This window comes from Mustelus asterias, chromosome 25 (genome assembly GCF_964213995.1).
Source record: "Mustelus asterias chromosome 25, sMusAst1.hap1.1, whole genome shotgun sequence".
Classification (NCBI taxonomy): domain Eukaryota; kingdom Metazoa; phylum Chordata; class Chondrichthyes; order Carcharhiniformes; family Triakidae; genus Mustelus; species Mustelus asterias.
In genome coordinates, this window is record NC_135825.1 from 19,050,413 (window position 1) to 19,070,917 (window position 20,505).

Consider the following 20,505-nt stretch of genomic DNA (forward strand, 5'->3'; position numbering starts at 1 on the left):
GAGCTCTCAACCAATTTTGTTAAGGGAATGGGGGAGAAATTGTAGTGCCCTGATCCAAACCACTGCCACCACTCCCCCACCCAGGCCCATAGACCCTATCTGCCCCACGGTCACTGGACTACCACTTGGACCACAACTATTCCTTTGATGCAGGTCCCAAACACCTCCAGTCATCAGGACTTTCAGCATTATTTTCAAAACTAGGCAAGTGCAGATTGAAGTCTTAAATTCTGTGGGCCATCACTTTCCAACACGAGTCAGCGGTTATGGCCCAATGTGCACTATGCTAAAATTGATGAGCTTCACTTGAATAGGGCAAGATGAGTACAAAGGAAATCCTCTCTTCCAGAACTATGACAGAGCTATCCTCATCACGTTCCCTCCCTCTGCACTTAATGGATCATTCTCCATTTTCACCACCTCCAGCCTGATGCCACCAAAAACACCTTCCCCTCCTTTTTCCTTTTGTAGAAAGGACTGTTCCCTCATCAACACCCTGGTGCACTCTTGAATTACCCTCAACAACCTATCTCCTTCCAATGCCGACACAGGAGATGGAAGAACTGTGCTCTTACCATCAACAATGTTCAATGGAAGGGCTTAGATTTTGCTGGAGTAATGATGCAACAGTCAGTGTTCTCAGTTATTACTTCTCTGAAACTGATAGCAACTTCTGGATTCCACACAAACACGGTTACACAGAAGTCAAGAAGTTGCTGCCAGTGATTCAACACTGTCTCAATATTGGAGAAAAAAAATAAAATTACACATGGAAACGTTGGACTTTAAATAAGAGCTGATTTTTATTAAATGGACATAAATCTCAAAAGGTGGCTGATAATGTACATTCAGCCGCTGACAGAAATGCTGCAGGGTGATCCTCTAAGGGACAATGAAACTCCTCTCTGTTTCGATACAAAGTAATTCTAAAAACATCCAATAACTGATTACCATCTTCGGTAAAGACAAAGGGACATAATGGCCATCCCATCTTGAGATCCTGTAATCGATTACCATCTCCAATAAAGACAAAGGGACATAATGGCCAACTCATCTAGGTATCAAAAGATACCCAGACAGAATTGTGGATTTGTCATCCACTTGGGGGAAAAAAACCATGGCCAGCTGAAAAGGCTGCCCACAGTGTGTGTGTGTGCTCTGTGAGGATAAGCAGCTGGAAGTTTTTTCACACTAAGGTGTGTGACACAGTAACATACAACCAGCAGTGCCCCTTCTAAATAGCCATTTTTGCAAGCATATCCGAAATATCTCTGACTGAAAGTCAGCAAAAAGATCACAGCTGAAAAAAAACTGGGGAATTTCTCCACCACAACAGAACACCAAAGTCGAAGAATCAACTATTCTCCCGCAGTAGTCAACTCTACTTGAACCAAATTGTTGCGGCTGCACACTTTTTCATCTACGCCTCACGAGTCAAAACCTGTTCCATATACCTTTTTATTAAATTCACATACTATTGGACTTAATTCTTATCTGTATGAATCTGATCTGTATGAATATATACACATGGTTTACCATTTTTCTCCTTACCTTTTTAGTAGTTGATGAACTTACTCTAACTCAAGAAAGTCTGGTTAAATGGCTTCTTTTTAAAACAGAACTATTGGGTTTGGGAAAGATACCGAGGGGAAATGGAGTCTTACTAAATTAATACTTACTACTACTAACACGGAGTTGAATAAAGTCGGAGCGAGTTCATCCTCCCTCATCTGGGTTTGTAACAATTTGGGAGGAGCCCAAGCAGGCGGTGACAAATCCAAGAGGTCTTATCTGAATCAACATCTTTTGGGGAACCGCACCTGACGGGTGGTCAGTACAATTATCCATAGGGTGCACTGATGAAAACACTACTGCCCTCCTCCCTGTCATTTTATTTCCTGGTTTCTTGTCCATGAGAATAATTCAGTGCAAATGGTTGAAAACCCTGATTAACGACATCACTCTCCTTGATACCTACAGAGCCCCCCTGATTTAGCATCAAGAAAGGGGAAATCCCACTGAGATCAGATCTTTGTGGACAACTTTATTACCCGTCAGTGGTGAGTGCCATCACCTCCACTGACCGTGAAATCTGGGCCAGTGGTTATGGTATTTTTCTTCACAAAGCTTTAAGTCACACTACAAAAACAGGAAAGCATAAATTGAGATCGAGTACAAGCTACCCTCAAACTTGTTAAAGATATAAAACTTGTTTGACAAATGAGAACTTTTGCTGTTTTCAAGAAAGCCATGACCAACAGAAGAAAGATAATAGAAAGAGAAAATCCTGGAAATACTCAGCTGTCAGGCAGCATCTGTGGTGTGTGTGAGTGAGAGACAGAGAGGGAGGAAGTGTGGGGTGAGAGAGAGAGTTAATACTTCAGGTCAATGTACAGTCATGGACCCAAAAAGTTAACTTTCTTTCTCGCTGCACAGATGTTGCCAGATTCATTATTTCCAGGATTTTCAGCTTTTATTTCAAACTTTTAGCACTTACTGCATTTTGTTTCTGGATAAAAGGGAATGTGCAGTCTGTGAATTTTCAGGTAGTATTTTATAACTCTCACAGGACATTACAATTCAAACAGTGGAGAAATTTAGTTAAAGTTTATTTATTAGTCACAAATAAGGATTACATTAACACTGCAATGAAGTTACTGTGAAATTCCCCTAGTCGTCACATTCCGGTGCCTGTTCGGGTCAATGCACCTAACCTGCAAATCTTTCAGAAGCTTATATTAGAAGCTTGAACAAAAGGTTTACTGGCAAGCTGAGATAAACAATCAGAGTTAGATAGAGTTGCTCAACTTGGAAACAATATGCAGCAAGGATTGGTAGAGTTCAGTTCTGCTCTTGAAGCAGACATCCACACTCAATTTGGCCTCATGTATAAGCAGCATAAATTTTAAAAATTCCTAGGAACAGAAAAGTAAGCTTTGACGAGGTGGCAGAAAAAAATTTAACACAAAGAAGAGTGAATCAACACATGTTGGAAAGAAAAACAAGAAAAGGAATAGAGCAATGCTATAGATAAGCAGAGACAGGCGTTGATCAAAATTGTAGTAAAGTTCTTGTGCAGGTCAATGAAGTCATGAGCAAAGGCAAATAGAATTTTGTTTCTTCCATTAACAGCGCACTAAAAAATTAAAGAGGAAATGCTATTTTTGTATAATATAAAGATTAGACCACAGTACTGTGCCCAGTTTTGGGCACCTAATTACAGATAGTGAATGGGAAGTGAAGTATAAATCCAGCTTCACTGTACTTAATCACACTTAGCTTTGAGACACAAATGACTCACCATTCACTCTACCAACAGCAGCCCCAACTTAAGCAACAGCAGCATCAAGGCAAAATGAACTGGGCAGTGGCTGGAGAGGGGTTTTATTCTCTCATTACTTTCAACTAGCTTTCTCATACTGAGCAACAAGATGTTTAGTTATAGCAATTTATCTTCCAAATAAGTCTTGCACAAGCCTCACCCAGTCATAAAGCTGTTAAGATATTCAGCTGCCTGTTTGAACAACAGTACAGATAACCTCAAGAGAAAAGCATGGATAAAATAAAAGGTAGTAAGAAGTCTCACAACACCAGGTTAAAGTCCAACAGGTTTATTTGGTAGCACAAGCCACTAGCTTTTGGAGCGCTGCTCCTTCATCAGATGAGTGGGAGTTCTGTTCACAAACAGGGCATATAAAGACACAAACTCAACTTACAAAGTAATGTACGCATCTCTTTAACCTGTGCTTAACCCTCTCTCCACTCTTATTGTCTGTACCTTTAAGACTTGATTATCTGCGAAGACTCGCACTCCAACCATTATTTTGTAAATTGAGTTTGTGTCTTTATATGCCCTGTTTGTGAACAGAACTCCCACTCACCTGATGAAGGGGCAGCGCTCCGAAAGCTAGTGGCTCGTGCTACCAAATAAACCTGTTGGACTTTAACCTGGTGTGGTGAGACTTCTTACTGTGTTTACCCCAGTCCAACGCTGGCATCTCCACATCATAAAATAAAAAGGGAATTGGAAAGAAAAATCATCAGTTTTATTAGGACATTGGTGCAGGTATAAAGCCATTGAATGTCTCTTGATCTCCCCATTTGGGTGTTATTGCTGCGGCAAAGTGCTTTTCCTGGGGAATTTTGGAGTAAGTTTATAACAGCACAAGAGCAAAATATATACAATTCCAACCCAATATTGTTACATAGAGTGCTCAGGGATGATTCCAAGCATGTTGCTCCTTCTGGAATGCACTGCCCCAAAGGGTGGATCATATATTCAAAAGGAATCATTTGCAGGGCTACAGAGAAAGTGCAAAGGTGTGAGAGTAATTGGTCAGCTGTTTCAAAGAGCTGGCATTACCACAATGTATTAAATGACTTCTGCCTTTTACGATTCTATGTGGAGGCAGATTTTCAACTTCCTGCCCAGCATGTAAAACTGGCACTGCAGATTGGCAGTCCAAAGTTCAAACCTGCTGATTTCAATGAAAATTAAAATGGAGTGGTTTTATAGCTGACCAGCAGTCAGCTATTAAAAAAAACCCTTTTCAGGAAGGGAGTTCCAGAGACACTACTTTCAGAAAAAAGATTTTGCTTCATCAATACTTTAAATGGGCAGCCCCTTGTTTTTAAAGAGTGGGCCTTATTTCTAAATTTACTCACCAGAGAAAACATCCACCCCACGTCCATCCTGTCAAGGCCCCTCAGGATCTGATATGCTTCAATCAAGTAACCTCTTACTCTTCTGAACTCCAGTGGATACAAGCCTAGCCTGTCCAACCTTTCCTCACAAGACAACCTGCCCATTCTGAACTGCTTCTAACACATTTACAGTGTTCCTTAAATAAAGGTGACCAATACTGTACATGGTCCTCCAGATGGTTTCACTACAATTCTGTATAACTGAAGCACAGCCTCCTTAATTTTGTATTCAATCCCTTTGCAATAAATGATAACCTATTTGCTTTCCTAATTACTTGCTGTGCCTGCATATTAGTCTTTTGTGATTCATGCACAAAGACACCCAGATACCTCTGCATCCTCTCACCAATTTTATAATATGCCCCTCCTTTATTCCTCCTGACAAAATGGACAATTTCACATTTTCCTACATTGTACTCTATTTGCCAGATCTTTGCCCACTCACTTAACCTATCTAGACATTTTTGTAGTCTCCTTTTATCCTCTTCACAACTTATTTCCTACCCATGTTTGTGTTCTCAGCAAATTTAGCAACTATCTCTTCATTCAAGTTATCTATATAAATTGTAAACAGTTGACCTCACAGCACTGATCCCTGTCATACACCACTTGTAACATTTTGCCAACCTAAGGATAACCCATTTATGATTACTTTCTGCTTCCTGTTAGCCAGCTAATCTTCTATCCACGTCCAATACCCACTGATTTTTTTTATTTTCTGCAATAATCTTTTATATGGCACTTTATCAAATGTCTTCTGGAAATCTAAGTGCAGCACATCCACCAGTTCCTCATTATTCACAACCAGGTTCCTTCCTCGAAACACTCCAACAAGTTGGTTAAACATGACTTTCACAAAACCATGTTGACTCTTCCTGATTACCTGAACCTATCCAAGTACCTACGTTAGCTTCTTTAATAATAGCTTTAAACATTCTCATGACAGACATTAACCTAACTGGCCTTTAGTTTCCCACTCTCTGTCTTCCCTTCCTTTTTAAGTAATGGAGTTACATTTGTTATCTTCCAAGCTAGTGGAACATCCCCAGATCTAGGGAGTTTCGGACAATTAAAACCAATACATTAACTATCTCACTAGCCACTTTTTTTAAGACCCGAGGATGAGGTTCATCCATACCTAGGCACTTGTCAGCCCATAGCTCCAACAATTTATTCAGTACCACTTCTCTGGTGGTTGTAATTTTCCTGCGCACATTGAAATTGGCCAGTATGATGTTGTGGGCATCACAGAGATGTGGCTGCAAGGGGTTCAGGGCTGGGATCTAAATATCCAAGGATATGTGTCCTATCGAAAGGACAGGCAGAAGGGCAAAGGGGGCGGGGTTGCATTGGTAGTAAGGAATGAAGTTAAATCAATAGCAAGAAGCGATATAGGACCAGAAGGCATAGAAATCTCTGTGGATAGAGTTGAGGAATCGCAAAGGCAAAAAGACCCTGATGGGAGTTATGTACAGGCCCCCGAGCAGTAGTCAGGATGTGGAGCAGAAAATAAAATCAGGAGATAGAAAAGGCATATAAAAAAGGCAATATTACAAAAATTATGGGGAACTTCAATATGCAGATAGACTGGGAAAATCGGGTGGGTAGTGGATCCTAAGAAAAGGAATTTGTGAAATGTCTAAGAAATGTTTTTTTGGAGCAGCTTGTGACAGAGCCCACTAAGGAACAGGCAATTCTGGATTTAGTGATGTGTAATGAGGCAGACTTGATTAGGGAACTTTAAGGTGAAGGAACTCTTAGGAAGCAGTGACCACAATACGATAGAATTTACCCTGCAGTTTGGGAGGGTGAAGTTGAAATCAGATGTAATGGTATTACAATTAAATAAAGGTAACTACAAAGACATTAGGGAGGAGCTGGCCAGAGTTGATTGGAAAGGGAGCTTAGCAGGGAAGACAGTGGAACAGCAATGGCAGGAGCATTTGGGGGTTATTCGGGCAGCACAACAGAAATTCATCCCAAGGAGGAGGAAACACGCTAAGGGGAGGATGAGGCATCCATGGCCGACGAGGGAAGTCAAGGACAGCAGAAAAGCAAAAGAAAAAGTATACAAAGTGATGAGTTTGTTTTTCAATATATAAAAAGGTAAGAGAGGCAAAAATAGACATTGGACCACTGGTAACTGAGGGTGGAGAAGCAATAATAGGAAACAAAGCAATGGCAGAGGAACTGAATAGCTACTTTGCATCAGTCTTCACAGTGGAAGACACCAATGGGATGCCAGAGCTCCAGGAGAATCAGGAAGCACAGGTGAGTGCAGTGGCCATCACTAAGGAAAAGGTTCTGGGGAAACTGAAAGGTCTGAAGGTGAATAAGTCACTTGGGCCGGATGGACTACATCCCAGGGTTCTAAAAGAGATAGCTGAGGAAATTGTGGAGACATTGGTGGTGATCTTTCAGAAATCACTGGAGGCAGGGAGGGTCCCAGAGGACTGCAAAGTAGCTAATGTAACACCGCTGTTTAAGAAGGGAGGGAGGCAGCAGAAGGGAAATTATAGGCCGGCTAGCCTGACTTCAGTCATTGGCAAGATTTTAGAGTCCATTATTAAAGATGAGATCGCGAATACTTGGAATGCATGAAAAAAATAGGACTGAGTCAGCATGGCTTTGTCAAGGGAGGTCATGTCTGACAAATCTGTTAGAGTTCTTTGAGGAGGTAACAAAGGAAGTTAGATGAAGGAGAACCAGTGGACGTGATTTATTTAGATTTCCAGAAGGCCTTTGACAAGGTGCCACTTAGGAGACTGTTAACACTGTGGGTTCTTAACTTATTTAAGGGTAAGATCCTGGCATGGATAGAGAATTAGCTGACTGGCAGAACGCAGAGTAGAATAAAGGGGTCTTTTTCAGGATGGCAGCCGATGACTGGTGGTGTGCCTCAGGGGTCGGTGCTAGGACCTCAACTTTTCACAATATACATTAATGATTTGGAAGAAGGAACTGAAGGCACTGTTGCTAAGTTTGTAGATGATACAAAGATGCGTAGAGGGACAAATATATGTATTGAGGAAGCAGGGACTGCAGAAGGACTTGGACAGGTTAGGAGAGTGGGCAAAGAAGTGGCAGATGGAATACAACGTGGAAAAGTGTGAGGTTATGCACTTTGGAAGGAGTAATGGAGGCATAGACGATTTTATAAATGGGGAAGTGCTTAGGAAATCAGAAACACAAAGGGATTTGAGAGCCCTTATTCAAGATTCTCTTAAGGTTAACGTGCAGGTTCAGTCAGCAGTTAGGAAGACAAATGCAATGTTAGCATTCACGTCGAGGCAGCTAGAAATGCAAGAGCAGGGATGTACTTCTGAGGTTGTATAAGGCTCTGGTCAGACCCCATTTGGAGAACTGTGAGCAGTTTTGGGCCCTGTATCCAAGGAAGAATGTGGTGGCCTTGGAAAGGGTCCAGAGGAAGTTCACAAGAAAGAGCTTGTCGTATGAGGAACAGTTGAGGACTCTGGGTCTGTATTCATTGGATTTTAGAAGGATGAGAGGGGATTTTATTGAAACTTATAGGACACTGCGAAGTATGGATAGAGTGGACGCGAAGAGGATGTTTCCACTAGTACGAAAAACTAGAACCAGAGGACACAACCTCAGGCTAAAGGGACTATCCTTTAAAAAGAGATGAGGAGGAATTTCTTCAGCCAAAGAGTGGTGAATCTGTGGAATTCCTTGCCGCAGAAGGCAGGACATTTTTAAAGACAGAGATAGATAGATTCTTGATTAATAAGGGGATCAGGGGTTATGGGGAAAAGGCAGGAGAATGGGGATGAGAAAAAAAATCAGCGATGATTGAATGGCGGAGCAGACCCGATGGACCGAGTGGCCTAATTCTGCTCCTATGTCTTATGGTCCCTCCCTCCCCTCGATTTCCCGATTTATAGCTGCTTCAAGGACGTTATTTGTATCTTTTATAATGGCATCTGGGTACCAGAGCAGAAACCCCAAAGTATGTTATAAAGCCCAAAAGTTTTTTCTTTATTTTGGCATTAGTGTGAGGATAAGGTAAAAGTAAAGTTTATTTATTAGTCACAAGTAACATTGCAATGAAGTTACTGTGAAATTCCCCTAGTCGCCACAGCCTGGCGCCTGTTCGGGTCAATGCATCCAAGCAGCACGTCTTTCAGAATGAGAGGGGAATGGGAGAGAAAATTGAGAGGGCGAGGGTCTGGCAGATGGAGTACAATGTTGGTAAATGTGAGGTCATCCATTTTGGTAGGAATAACAGCAAAATGGACTGTTATTTAAATGGTAAAAAATTGCAGCATGCTGCTATGCAGAGGGACCTGGGTGTCCTTGTGCAGGAATCTCAAGGTTTGCAGGTGCAGCAGGTAATTAAGGCGGCAAATGGAATTTTGTCCTTCATTGCTAGAGGGATGGAGTTTAAAAACAGCGAGATTATATTGCAGCTGTATAAAGCGCTGGTGAGGCCACACCTGGAGTACTGTGTACAGTTTTGGTCTCCTTACTTGAGAAAGGATATACTGGCACTGGAAGGGGTGCAGAGGAGATTCACTAGGTTGATTCCGGAGTTGAGAGGGTTGGCTTATGAGGAGAGACTGAGTAGACTGGGACTCATTGGAATTCAGAAGAATGAGGGGAGATCTTATAGAAACATAAAAGATTATGAAGGGAATAGATAAGATAGAAGCAGTGAAGTTGTTTCCACTGGCGAGTGAAACTAGAACTAGGGGGCATGGCCTCAAAATAAGGGGGAGCAGATTTAGGACTGAGTTGAGGAGGAACTTCTTCACACAAAGGCTTGTGAATCTGTGGAATTCCCTGCCCAGTGAAGCAGTTGAGGCTACCTTGTTAAATGTTTTTAAGGCAAGGATAGATACATTTTTGAACAGTAAAGGAATTAAGGGTTATGGTGAGCGGGCGGGTAAGCGGAGCTGAATTCACAAAAAGATCAGCCATGATCTTATTGAATGGCGAAGCAGACTCGAGGGGCCGAATGGCTTACTCCTGCTCCTAGTTCTTACGTTCTTATGAAACCGGAGCACCCGGAGGAAACCCACGCAGACAAGAGGAGAATGTGCAAACTCCACACATTCACCCAAGCTGGGAATCGAACCCGGGTCCCTGGTCCTGTGAAACAGCAGTGTGGACCACTGTGCTATCGTGCCGCCTTATGTTTCACTCCAGGTGCAATTCTATTGACACACTAGGAAGCTTTTATCAAACAAACTTTATTTAACAATACAGCTTAACTATAATGAATGAGTTATAGAGGGATTAGAGGGATTAGCGGGTAAAATATGTAGGGATATGGGGGTAGGGCCTGGGTGGGATTGTGGTCGCTGCAGACTCGATGGGCCAAATGGCCTCTTTCTGCACTGTAGGCTTTCTATGATTCTATGAGTTAGCTTAGTTTGTTTAGAGTATAAGCAGCTAAGTAGCTGTGTTTATTGTACTTGTAATATTACTAACGTAACTGACCATTTAAAATAGAGTGTAGTTAATAGCATTCATGTTTTATGATTCAATAAAATACTTTTGCTTCAGACAGTGAACCTTGTGGCTTCATTTTTCAGTAACTACCTGGGCTTTTGGATTTCCAAAGAAAGAAATAGTTACCGGTCTCTACCAAGATCATGACACTCCAGATGTGGTCTAAGCAGAGCTGTAAATGACTGTAGCATAACCTCCATCTCTTTATATTCTAGTAAGAATTACATGGATACACTTAAAATATCTGTGCTCCAGATGTTCTTATTGTCACATCAAGGTCAAATTGGCAAACAATCAAATGCACATTGTAATTTCCTTGTGCACCCTTAACACTTTTAGTCCTAGTATATGAAGAGGAAATTTTGCAGGGCTGTGGAAAAACCTACGAGAGAGTACATAGTCTTCTAAAACGTGGGCAGGGCCTGATGGGCCAAATGGCCTCTATCCACATTGTGCAATTTTAAGAGTTCACCACTTCAGTGGCAGCACTTTACTAACATAACCAGTAACCAATTTCAAAGGCACATGGCCCTATAAAAAGAGATTTGTTCAAAATGTCTTGTATAAAACATACTTTAGTTGATAAAACAGAAACAGATGGAGATCAACTTACAGACAAGTGAGCTTAATCTGTTTAACAGGTGAATTGGAGCAGGTGCACTTCAGTAGTTACAATTAACTGCAAAAATGCAAAAAAAGCAAAATACTGGAAATGATGGAAACATGAAGTAAAATCATTATCTCTACTCTCCACAGATGCCGGATGATCAGTGTTCTCAGAATTTTCTTTTGTTTCAATTCAACTGGAACTATTTTGCACAAGCCATCACAACTGGGGAAGAGAGCAAATTATGACCTGAAAACAGGGACAAGGACAATCAGCTGTAACAATAGCAATTTTCATTTAAGCAACTGCCAACCTCTTTTTATAGAGATCTTTGTTCCTCAGTACATGTCTGTGCTATACAGCAAATCAATCAATAATCTAGCAGCCTTACGCTGGCACTATTTCACAGTGGCCTGATGTGTGAAGACAATAGGCTGACGTACTAAAGTAAAACTTTACTGCTGAATAGGTAAATTTAACATACAATGAAATAATAGGACAAAGCGTAACTGCAATACCACACACCAATTTATTAACTATGTTTAGAAGAGTCAAGTTTAGTTCAGTTCAGTTGAGTCCACTACTGCACCTCAGAGTCAGAATTTCCACTAGGGCCTGAAGCACATAATCTGGATTGACATTTATATGCATTTGAGGAAATATCTTTCCAGTGAGATACTAAGCCAAGGCTTTGACTGAAATATCAGAAGGGCATGGCAATACTTGGAGAAAACATGGAATTTTCCTCATGTCCAAACCAACATTCTTCCTTCAGCCTTCACTGAAAAATTAATTAGTCTGACCAGTCACTCCGTTTTTTTTTAAAATATAGGGGACTTATTTCAAAAATAGTTAATTGGCAATTAAGCTTACCTGTCATTATGAAACAATTACTGCTTTTGTCATTCAGTTGTTCAACTTACACAGACAACTTCCTGTATAGGCTATTCTCAACAGCTTCCAGGGGACTATCCTCCAATGTTAATACAAACAATAAGAAGTCTCACAACACCAGGTTGAAGTCCAACAGGTATATTTGAAATCACGAGCTTCAGGAGCGCTGCTCCTTCATCAGGGGAGTGACTTCTTACTGTGCCCACCCCAATCCAATGCCGGCATCTCCACATCATGAATACAAACAGTATTAAAGAATCTTTAATGGCACACAGCTTTTCTACAGTATAAAAGCCAACAGTGCTGCAAAAGATGAATTTAGAAACTACTATACATTTTAGTCACCAGACAACAAAAGCTGCAACCTCAGACTGTTCAGTCCAACAATATTTTGCTGATTGCAATACTATATTACTGTTTTTGCATAAACTCTGGGGAAAAGTTCACTTAAGTTTGAAATCCGTTTAGTGTGATTGTAAAGCTATTAAAATATTTTAAGATTTGACAGTAAAGAAATGTTTCGTAAAAGAAAAACCATGAGGTTTAAGTACTGAAAGATAGCAAACGAGTGGAACAAGACCCCCACCAGTGAATCAAGCAGCCAAGAGTTAACAACAGACTGCTTGCTGAAGTGGCACATTACAGAAGAGCATGGAACTGTTTCAATATAGCAGGACATCCATTATCTGTATTCAAATACTGTATAGGAGACACATAGAGGTACACAATGTTACTCTTAGGTTAAACTGAGCCCAGCTAAAGCTGTGTTACAGTCATTATACTACATTTGGCCAAACCCAGCAAATGTTATTCTGTTGCATTATTGAAAATCAAGTTTATTCCGCCCATGGCGATTTATACACTGTTTGACCTATGTCAGGCTACATTACTGCAATGATCAATGCCTAATATATTATACTTGCTGTACATGCGTTGTGCTATCTATTTCTTAAAATCGCGACGGTGGGATAGATGGCAAGTGCTTTCAACCAATACTACACTTAATTTGTGCTGCCAATCAAACAGTAGCTGTACATTTAGAATTGAGTTATTGCACGTAGGATAAGTTGAGCATCACAATAAAAACTGGGACATAACTTAAATCTTGACCCATTCCTCTTGCACGTTGAAAATTACTCAAGCTTATAACTTAACAAATGTTCCAATATCATTTATAAGCTCAACTAAAGGCACTAATAGAATTGTTATTAAATTCAAGTACCACTGATGCATTGAGAGCTAATCTTAAAACAAACTCAAAACAGCTCATACTGTGCATTTATGCAAAATGTGTTACTACAGCACACTGGATTATAATTTTAAATGAATCATAGAATCCCGACAGTACAGAAGGAAGTCATTCGGCCCATCGAGCCTGCACCAACAATACCACCTATGCCCTATCCCCGTAACCCCACGTATTTACCCTGTTAATCCCCCGAAACTAGGGTCAATTTAGCATGGCCAATCAACCTAACCCGCATGTCTTTTGGACTGTGGGAGGAAACCGGAGCACCCAGAGGAAAGCCACTCAGACACGGGGAGAACGTGCAGACTCCACACAGACAGTGACTCAAGCTGAGACTCAAACCTGATGCTGTGAGGCAGCAGTGCTAACCACTGTGCCACCGTGCCGCTTCAGCTAAAATGATTTAAGTTCTCAAAATAACTACTGCAGAGTACAAAGGGGGTACTTCAGCGATTGTGCCAAACTATATTGCATTAAATTATACTGCAAGTATTAATGAACTGCTCTCTGCCAACTTACAATTTTATATTTCCTATACATACACAAGGAATTAACCCACTTACTCAAGGAAAGCAAAGTAGATCCCAAAATTCAAAACTAGTTTGGACTAAATATTTTGCTTCAAAACTATTTCAATCAGTGCCACCTTCTGAATTTTTTAGTCCACCAAATCCCTTCAGTGCCAACACCATGGCTCCAGAGTCAACTGGGGACAGACCACACTTCAGAAATGCATTTGTATAATTTCGTAAAATGCCTTGCAATAATCAAAAACAATTACTACTACTAACACAATGCTTAAGGAAAAATGCAAAAGATGCAAGTCAGCATTTAGCATGGAAGAAAGCAAACTAAAGAAGAAAAGGGTAAAAGTAAAATGCAATGAGGGAAAACAGGTTAGACCAGTGATTGCTCAAGTCAGGAAGAATGCACAGAATTGTAAAGTAAGAAGCCTTACAACACCAGGTTAAAGTCCAACAGGTTTATTTGGACTTTAGCCTGGTGTTGAGAGACTTGTCACTGTGCCTACTCCAGTCCGACGCTGGCATCTCCACATCAGAATTGTAAACAAACAGCAATGGAGAGAGACAGGTAAGTAGGAGACAAATAATACCTGAATTATAAATACAGTGCAATTTACTACTCAACATGAGAATCCCAACCAGAGGCGAACTATGAAATAGCATTAGGAGTTGAAGGTGTTATATTGCTTCTTTCACACAAATTTAAAGCAGTCGTCTGAAATCATCAATTCAAAAATGGCAGTACAACCCAGGAAGTGAGAGCCGGATAGGCATTCCTCTTAAGAAGACATCTGCTTGATTAGCTTGCACCACTGTTTACACAGGATGAAACTTTACTTCGACTTGAGAAAATTAACTATTCTTCAAAGTTCTAATCAATTCAGACATCATTTAAATACTAATTTTTCATACAACAGCAAACAAAACAGAAGTTTAAAATAAGTGGCACTTGTCATGAATCTTAATGCAACTTAGGCAATTTTGAAAATTTAAGATTTTAAGATTAAAATTTAAGATCCAAAAAAAGGATTCTAAATCTGAACTTTTCCACAAACCTATGTGTATATTCCAAAGCTTTCAAGGGAACAGATTCAACCTCCTAATTACCACTTAATTTCTGATCTCAATACTCCAGTGGTATTTCCAGCATCACAAACTAAACACGAGAGTGTGCATACTTTTAATTAATTGTTTGCATTTAAAACGAGTTGAAATTTGGAAACAACATCCCTCCTGAACTCAACGGTGACCAACATTTGACAGGAGGTTCTCAATAATAGTGGTTTGAGAGAATCCAAATCGCCTGCTCAAAATACAGTGGCTGGATCTTTATGGCAGGGGAGATAGCAATTAAAGTCCTGATTTGCCATTTGAAAATTACATTCATTGAGATTTCTTTAATATATGCATAGAGGGGCTCGTTCAGGCAAAGACAACAAGTGAACATACTTGCAAATTCTGAGTGCTATTTTTAAAACTGCACCGAGGGCATGTGTTAGCCAAAGGTGCGACAGTGAACGTTTCCTGACAACCTTTTTGTTTATTCATTCGTGGGCCAAGGGCGTCGCTGGCTGGCCAGCATTTATTGCCCATCTCTAGTTGCCCTTGAGAAGGTGGTGGGGAGCTGCCCTCTTGAATCGCTGCAATCCATGTGCTGTGGGTTGACCCACAATGCCATGAGGGAGGGTTTTGACCTAGTGACTGTGAAGGAACAACAATCTATTTCTAAGTCAGGATGGTGAATGGCTTGGAGGGGAACTTGCAGGTATTGGCATTCCCACGTATCTACTGCCCCTTGTCCTTCTAGATGGGAGCGGTCATAGTTTTAAACAAGAGTTGGGGGAGGGGATGTTCTGATGCTTGAGCAAGGTTCATGGAGATGCATGCAAATAATTTAAAATTAAAAACAACAGCAACTAGGGGTGGCACAGTGGACAGTGGTTAGCACTGCTACCTCGCAGCACCTGGGACTCCGGTTCGATTCTCAAGTTGGGTCACTGTCTGCGGCATCTGCACATTCTCCCCGTGTCTGCCTGGGTTTTCTCCAGGTGCTCCGGTTTCCTCCCATAGTCCGAAAGGCGTGCCGGGTTAGTTGCATCGGCCACGCTAAATTCTCCCTCAGCGTACCCGAACAGGCACCAGAGTGTGGCAACTGGGGGATTTTCACAGTAACTTCATTGCAGTGTTAATGTACGCCTACTTGTGACAATAATAAAACATAAATAAACAACAAGGAAAATTCTAACTCACCTTGTGGGTGTGGGCTGTCAGATTCCCCTGGAGTCCTTGCCATGGCTGGCAGCTACTGGAGGAGGAGACGATGTCCCTCTTATGCAGCCTCTGGCCGCCGCTCAGCAACTTTCTGATGAAGCGTTGCTGCTCGCCGGGCAAGGCAGCCGAGAGCCTTGCCTGGAAATCAGACGGTGCAACCAGGGGCAGCAGCAGCATCAGCATCCAAACCACCTCCCTCATGTTTTATCCCCCTCTCGCTCCCTCCAGGCCAACAAACCTCCGAATTTCAGTCGCACGCAAACAAAAGAATATTGTTTAAAAGGGCGACAGTACAACCTGCGGCTTTAAACATGCAGCATCGACGGCGGCAACAACAACAACCTGTCTCTCTCTCTCTCGCACTTTCCACCACCGCCTCCTCCCCTCCCCCGCCGGAAACCACGCCCCCTAGCAACGCCGCCCACCAATCACCAGCCGGGCCCGCCCCCATCCCCGACATCCATTGGTTGATCCTCCAGTCAATCAGCTATTTCCTGCATCCCATTGGTCGATCCTCCCGTCAATCAGCCTCACGCTAGCGACAGTGGCAGTCCCGCCTACTTACTTTATTCAGGTACTGAGTCATGCAGGGGATCTGTGCCTGAGAATTGCTTTTCACTGCATGACCTGGATATACTGTTACCCGTTCATTGAGAGGGGGCATATATTTATTTTGTCTCCCACTCCCTACCATATGCATCTTAGCATCAACTCCTTCATCTTCGACAACACAAACAGAAAATGCTGGAAAATCTCAGCAGGTCTGACAGCATCTGTGGAGAGAGAATAGAGTAAGAAGTCTCACAACACCAAGTTAAAGTCCAACAGGTTTATTTGACAGCACAAGCTTTCGGAGTCTCAGGCTCCTTCTTCAGGTGAGTTTAGGGAGAGAATAGAGCCAACGTTTCAAGCCTTGGATGACCCTTCATCAGAGCCGATAGGGTCCCCCTTGTCCTCACCTTTCACCCCACCAGCCTCCGCACTCAAAGGATCATCCTCCGCCATTTCTGCCAACTCCAAGGATGATGGAGGGTCATCTAGACTTGAAACGTTGGTTCTGTTCTCTCTCTACAGATGCTGTCAGACCTGCTGAGATTTTCCAGTATTTTCTGGTTTTGATTCAGATTCCAGCATCCACAATGTTCTTCATCTTCTGCTTGTTTGGTTTTGGTTTGGGTGCAAAATTTTTGGAAAGCCAGGCAGTGAGTGTGCCATTTTATCTCAAGTCAGTAGAAATTGGTGAGTGTTGGAATCATCACACACATTCATTCATTAATTTTATCAGAAAATTGGCCATGCTAAATTTTCCCTCAGTGTATCCGAACAGGCACCGGAGTGTGGCAACTAAGGGATTTGCACAGTAACTTCATTGCTGTGTTAACATAAGCACTATCTTCTATGTTTCTATAGGATTCCTATGTTCTATGTTACTATAGGATTAGGCTATTGAGTTGGGCAATCAGCCATGATTGTGATGAATGGTGGAACAGGTTCAAATGGCCTCCTCCTGCACCTATCTTCTATCTTCTATGTTTACTTGTGACACTAATAAATAAACTTAACTTAAAAAGACTTTGACTGCAACAAGAATCTTTGTTTGCATAGCACTTTCAATAGAGTAAAATGCTTCACCAGGAACGTTTTACAAACTTTGACACCAAGACACATAAATTGATTTATTATTGTCACATTTTTAACGTTTATTTATTATTGTCACAAGAAGGCTTACATCAACACTGCAATGAAGTTACTGTGAAAATCCCCTAGTCACCACACTCCAGTGCCTGTTTGGACATACAGAGGGAGAATTTAGCATGGCCAATGCTAGCCAGCATGTGTTTCGGACTGTGGGAGGAAACCAGAGCACTCGGCAGAAACCCATGCAGACACTGGGAGAACATACAGATTCCACACATACAGTGACCCAAACTGGGAGTTGAACCCATTTCCCTGGTGCTGTGAGGCAGCAGCACTAACCACTGTGCTACCTTGTCGCCCATCTCAAGTCCGTAGAAGTTGGTGAGTTTTGGAATCACCACACACATTCATTGATTGATTTTATCATGAAATTGTCCATGCTAAATTCTGCCTCAATTCGATTTGATTTATTATTGTTACATGTATTGGCAGACAGTGAGAAGTATTGGCCGCGATTCTCCCATTGCGACCCCCAACTTTTCTGGTGGGTCGCGGTGGGAGATGCGTGTTGCCGGCCTTGTACTGGGATTTGCGCATGCACCGGGAATGCATGCGCATCTCCCAGAGCCAGGGAACAGTCGCCAGTCAGACCACACTGGAAACCGACGAGAAGGCAGGTAAGTAATTTGAATCTTTTTAAAATGTATTTTAAATATGTTTTAAATCTAATTATCAGGAACCTACGGGTCCCGATTGAATCTTTCGCCCCACCAGGAGTACTTCATTCTGGCAGGGTTTACACTAGCCCCCCACATTCGGGGAACTAGCGGGAGACCCTGCTAGAATGAAGGGGAAACAATCGGGGATCCCCAGGGGGTTGGGTGGCAGAGGGGAGGGGTGGTGCCCCCTGGGCATGGGCACCCTGGCAGTGCCAGCCTGCACTGCCAGCACTGCCCATGTTCAGGGGGTACCTTGGCACAGGGTGGGACCTGTTGTAGGCAGGGCCTAGGGGCAATCGGTGGGGGTGGGAGGTCCCGCTGCCACTCTGCATGGTGATTGGTCTGGGATAGAGGGAGGGCAGTGATTGGGGTGGGTGTGGGGGGAGATAGTCTGCCGGAGGGGCCTGCCTCTGGGGGGGAAGTCTGACCCCAGGGGGGTTAGTGGGGAGTGGGGGAGGGGGGGGATCTGCCAGGGTGAGGTGGGTGGGGGGATCGCCACTACTGAGGGAGGTGGGCTGTGCTTCGGGGCTCTCCAGGACAGAGGGGGGTCAGGGCTGGCCCAGGAATTGTTGTGGGGGCCGCGATCAGGCCATGGGGAGGACTGGAGGGGCAGCACTGCAGGGGTCCCGGGCTGGCCAGCGATCAGGCTGGCCAGCAAACAGGGAGACTGACAGATCGGGGCCACTGTGCATGCGCAGAGTTCCAGAACTGTCAGACTCCGGCACGAATAGGCCCCGCCCCCCTGGGTTTTTAATGGTATTCACGACTGGGATCTCTGCAGTGCACAGAGTGCAGAGATTCGGGTGAGAAGCTGAACTGAGAAAACAGTCAGGGTCCAGAACAGTTTTCCCACCAATTCAGCGCTTTTGGGAGAATCGCGGCCATTGTTTCCTGCATGCTGTTCAGACAAAGGATACTGTTCATAGTGTATATAAAGGAGAGGGTGCAGGATGTAGTTTTAAATCATAGCTAGGGTGGAGAGAAAGATCAACTTAATATCAGATAGGTCCATTCAAAAGTCTGATGGCGGCAGGGATGAAGCTGTCCTTGAGTCAGTTGATACGTAATCTCAGATTTTTGTATCTTTTTCCCGTCGGAAGAAGGTGGATAAGAGTATGTCTGGGGTGCGTGGGGTCCTTGATTGTATTGGCTGCTTTTTCGAGGCAGCGGGAACTGTTGATGGAGTCGATAGGAGGCTGGTTTGTGTGATGGACTGGGCTACCTTCACAACGCATTATAGTTTCTTGTGGAGTGCCAGAGCAGGAGCCATATCAATCTGTGATACATCCGGAAAGGATGCTTTCTATGGTGCATCTGTAAAAATTTGGAAAGCCAGGCATTGAGTGGCATTTTATTTCACTCAGTCAATAGAAATTGATGAGTTTTGGAGACACCATACACATTCATTTATTAATTTTTATCAGAAAAGGCCTCGACTGCAACAAGAACTTGCATTTGCATAACTGAGTAAAACGCTTCACCAGGAAAGTTATTTTTTTAAACAACACCAAGCCACATGGGACATGTTTGAATTGATTTATTATTGTCACATGAAAAGTATTGTTTCTTGAATGCTTTACAGACAGAACATATTGTTCATAGAGTACATAGGGGAGAAGTAAAGGATAAGATGCAGAATATAGTGTAGCAGTTACCGATAGGGTGAAGGGAATGAGCAGCTTAATATATAACCATAAATGTTGGTCAAAGAGGTAGTTTTTTTTTTAAAGGAGGAAGGTTTAGGGAGGGAATTCCAAAATCTAGGGTCCTGGCAGCTGAAGGCATGGCTACTACTGGTGAAGAAATGAAAAGTGGTGATGCATAAGGGGTCAGAATTAGATGAGTGCATGTTTCTAAGTGTGTTTGAGGCTGGAGGAGATTACAAAGATAGAGAGGGATTTAAAAACAAGGATTATAATTCTAAAATACACTCAAACAATATAGGTAAACGCCCTTCACCTGTTTATTTGAGACAATGCATATATTCCCATTCAATAATCAAGAATGTAATTTTTTTTTAAAATTATTGATTAGTCATAAGTAGGCTTACATTAACACTGCAGTGAAGTTACTGTGTAAAGCACTAACAACAATCAAAAAGTCCTGAATACTCTTCTTTCATCACATCACATATTGTGACACGTATTGTGTGCAGTTTTGGTGACATTACCTGAGGAAGGACTTACTGAACCCAGTTGATCAGCCATGATCAAAATGAATGGCGGAGCAGGCTCAAAGGGCCGAATGGCCTACTCCTGATTCTAGTTTCTATGTTTCTACACACCAGCAAATGTACAAAATGTTCAAGTATTTTGTGAATTAATACTGATATATATTTATTGGCAGCCTTCATCTTGTAAGACAATGGTTTGCACTATGGTGGTCAGCTCAATGCTGATAAGCATTGTCTATCATCGGCCTAACAAT

General features: G+C 42.4%; 1 protein-coding gene across 1 annotated transcript in view; it reads right to left on the reverse strand.

The window, feature by feature from the left end:
* LOC144511836 (sortilin-like) overlaps positions 1–16,108 on the reverse strand; it is a 76,178-nt gene extending 60,070 nt beyond the window's left edge. Inside the window, exon 1 of the mRNA XM_078242202.1 lies at positions 15,701–16,108. Within this exon, the coding sequence (XP_078098328.1) occupies positions 15,701–15,922 (222 nt within the window). The 5' untranslated portion in view covers positions 15,923–16,108. The remainder of the gene's footprint in view (positions 1–15,700) is intronic.
* Positions 16,109–20,505: the final 4,397 nt, after the last annotated feature.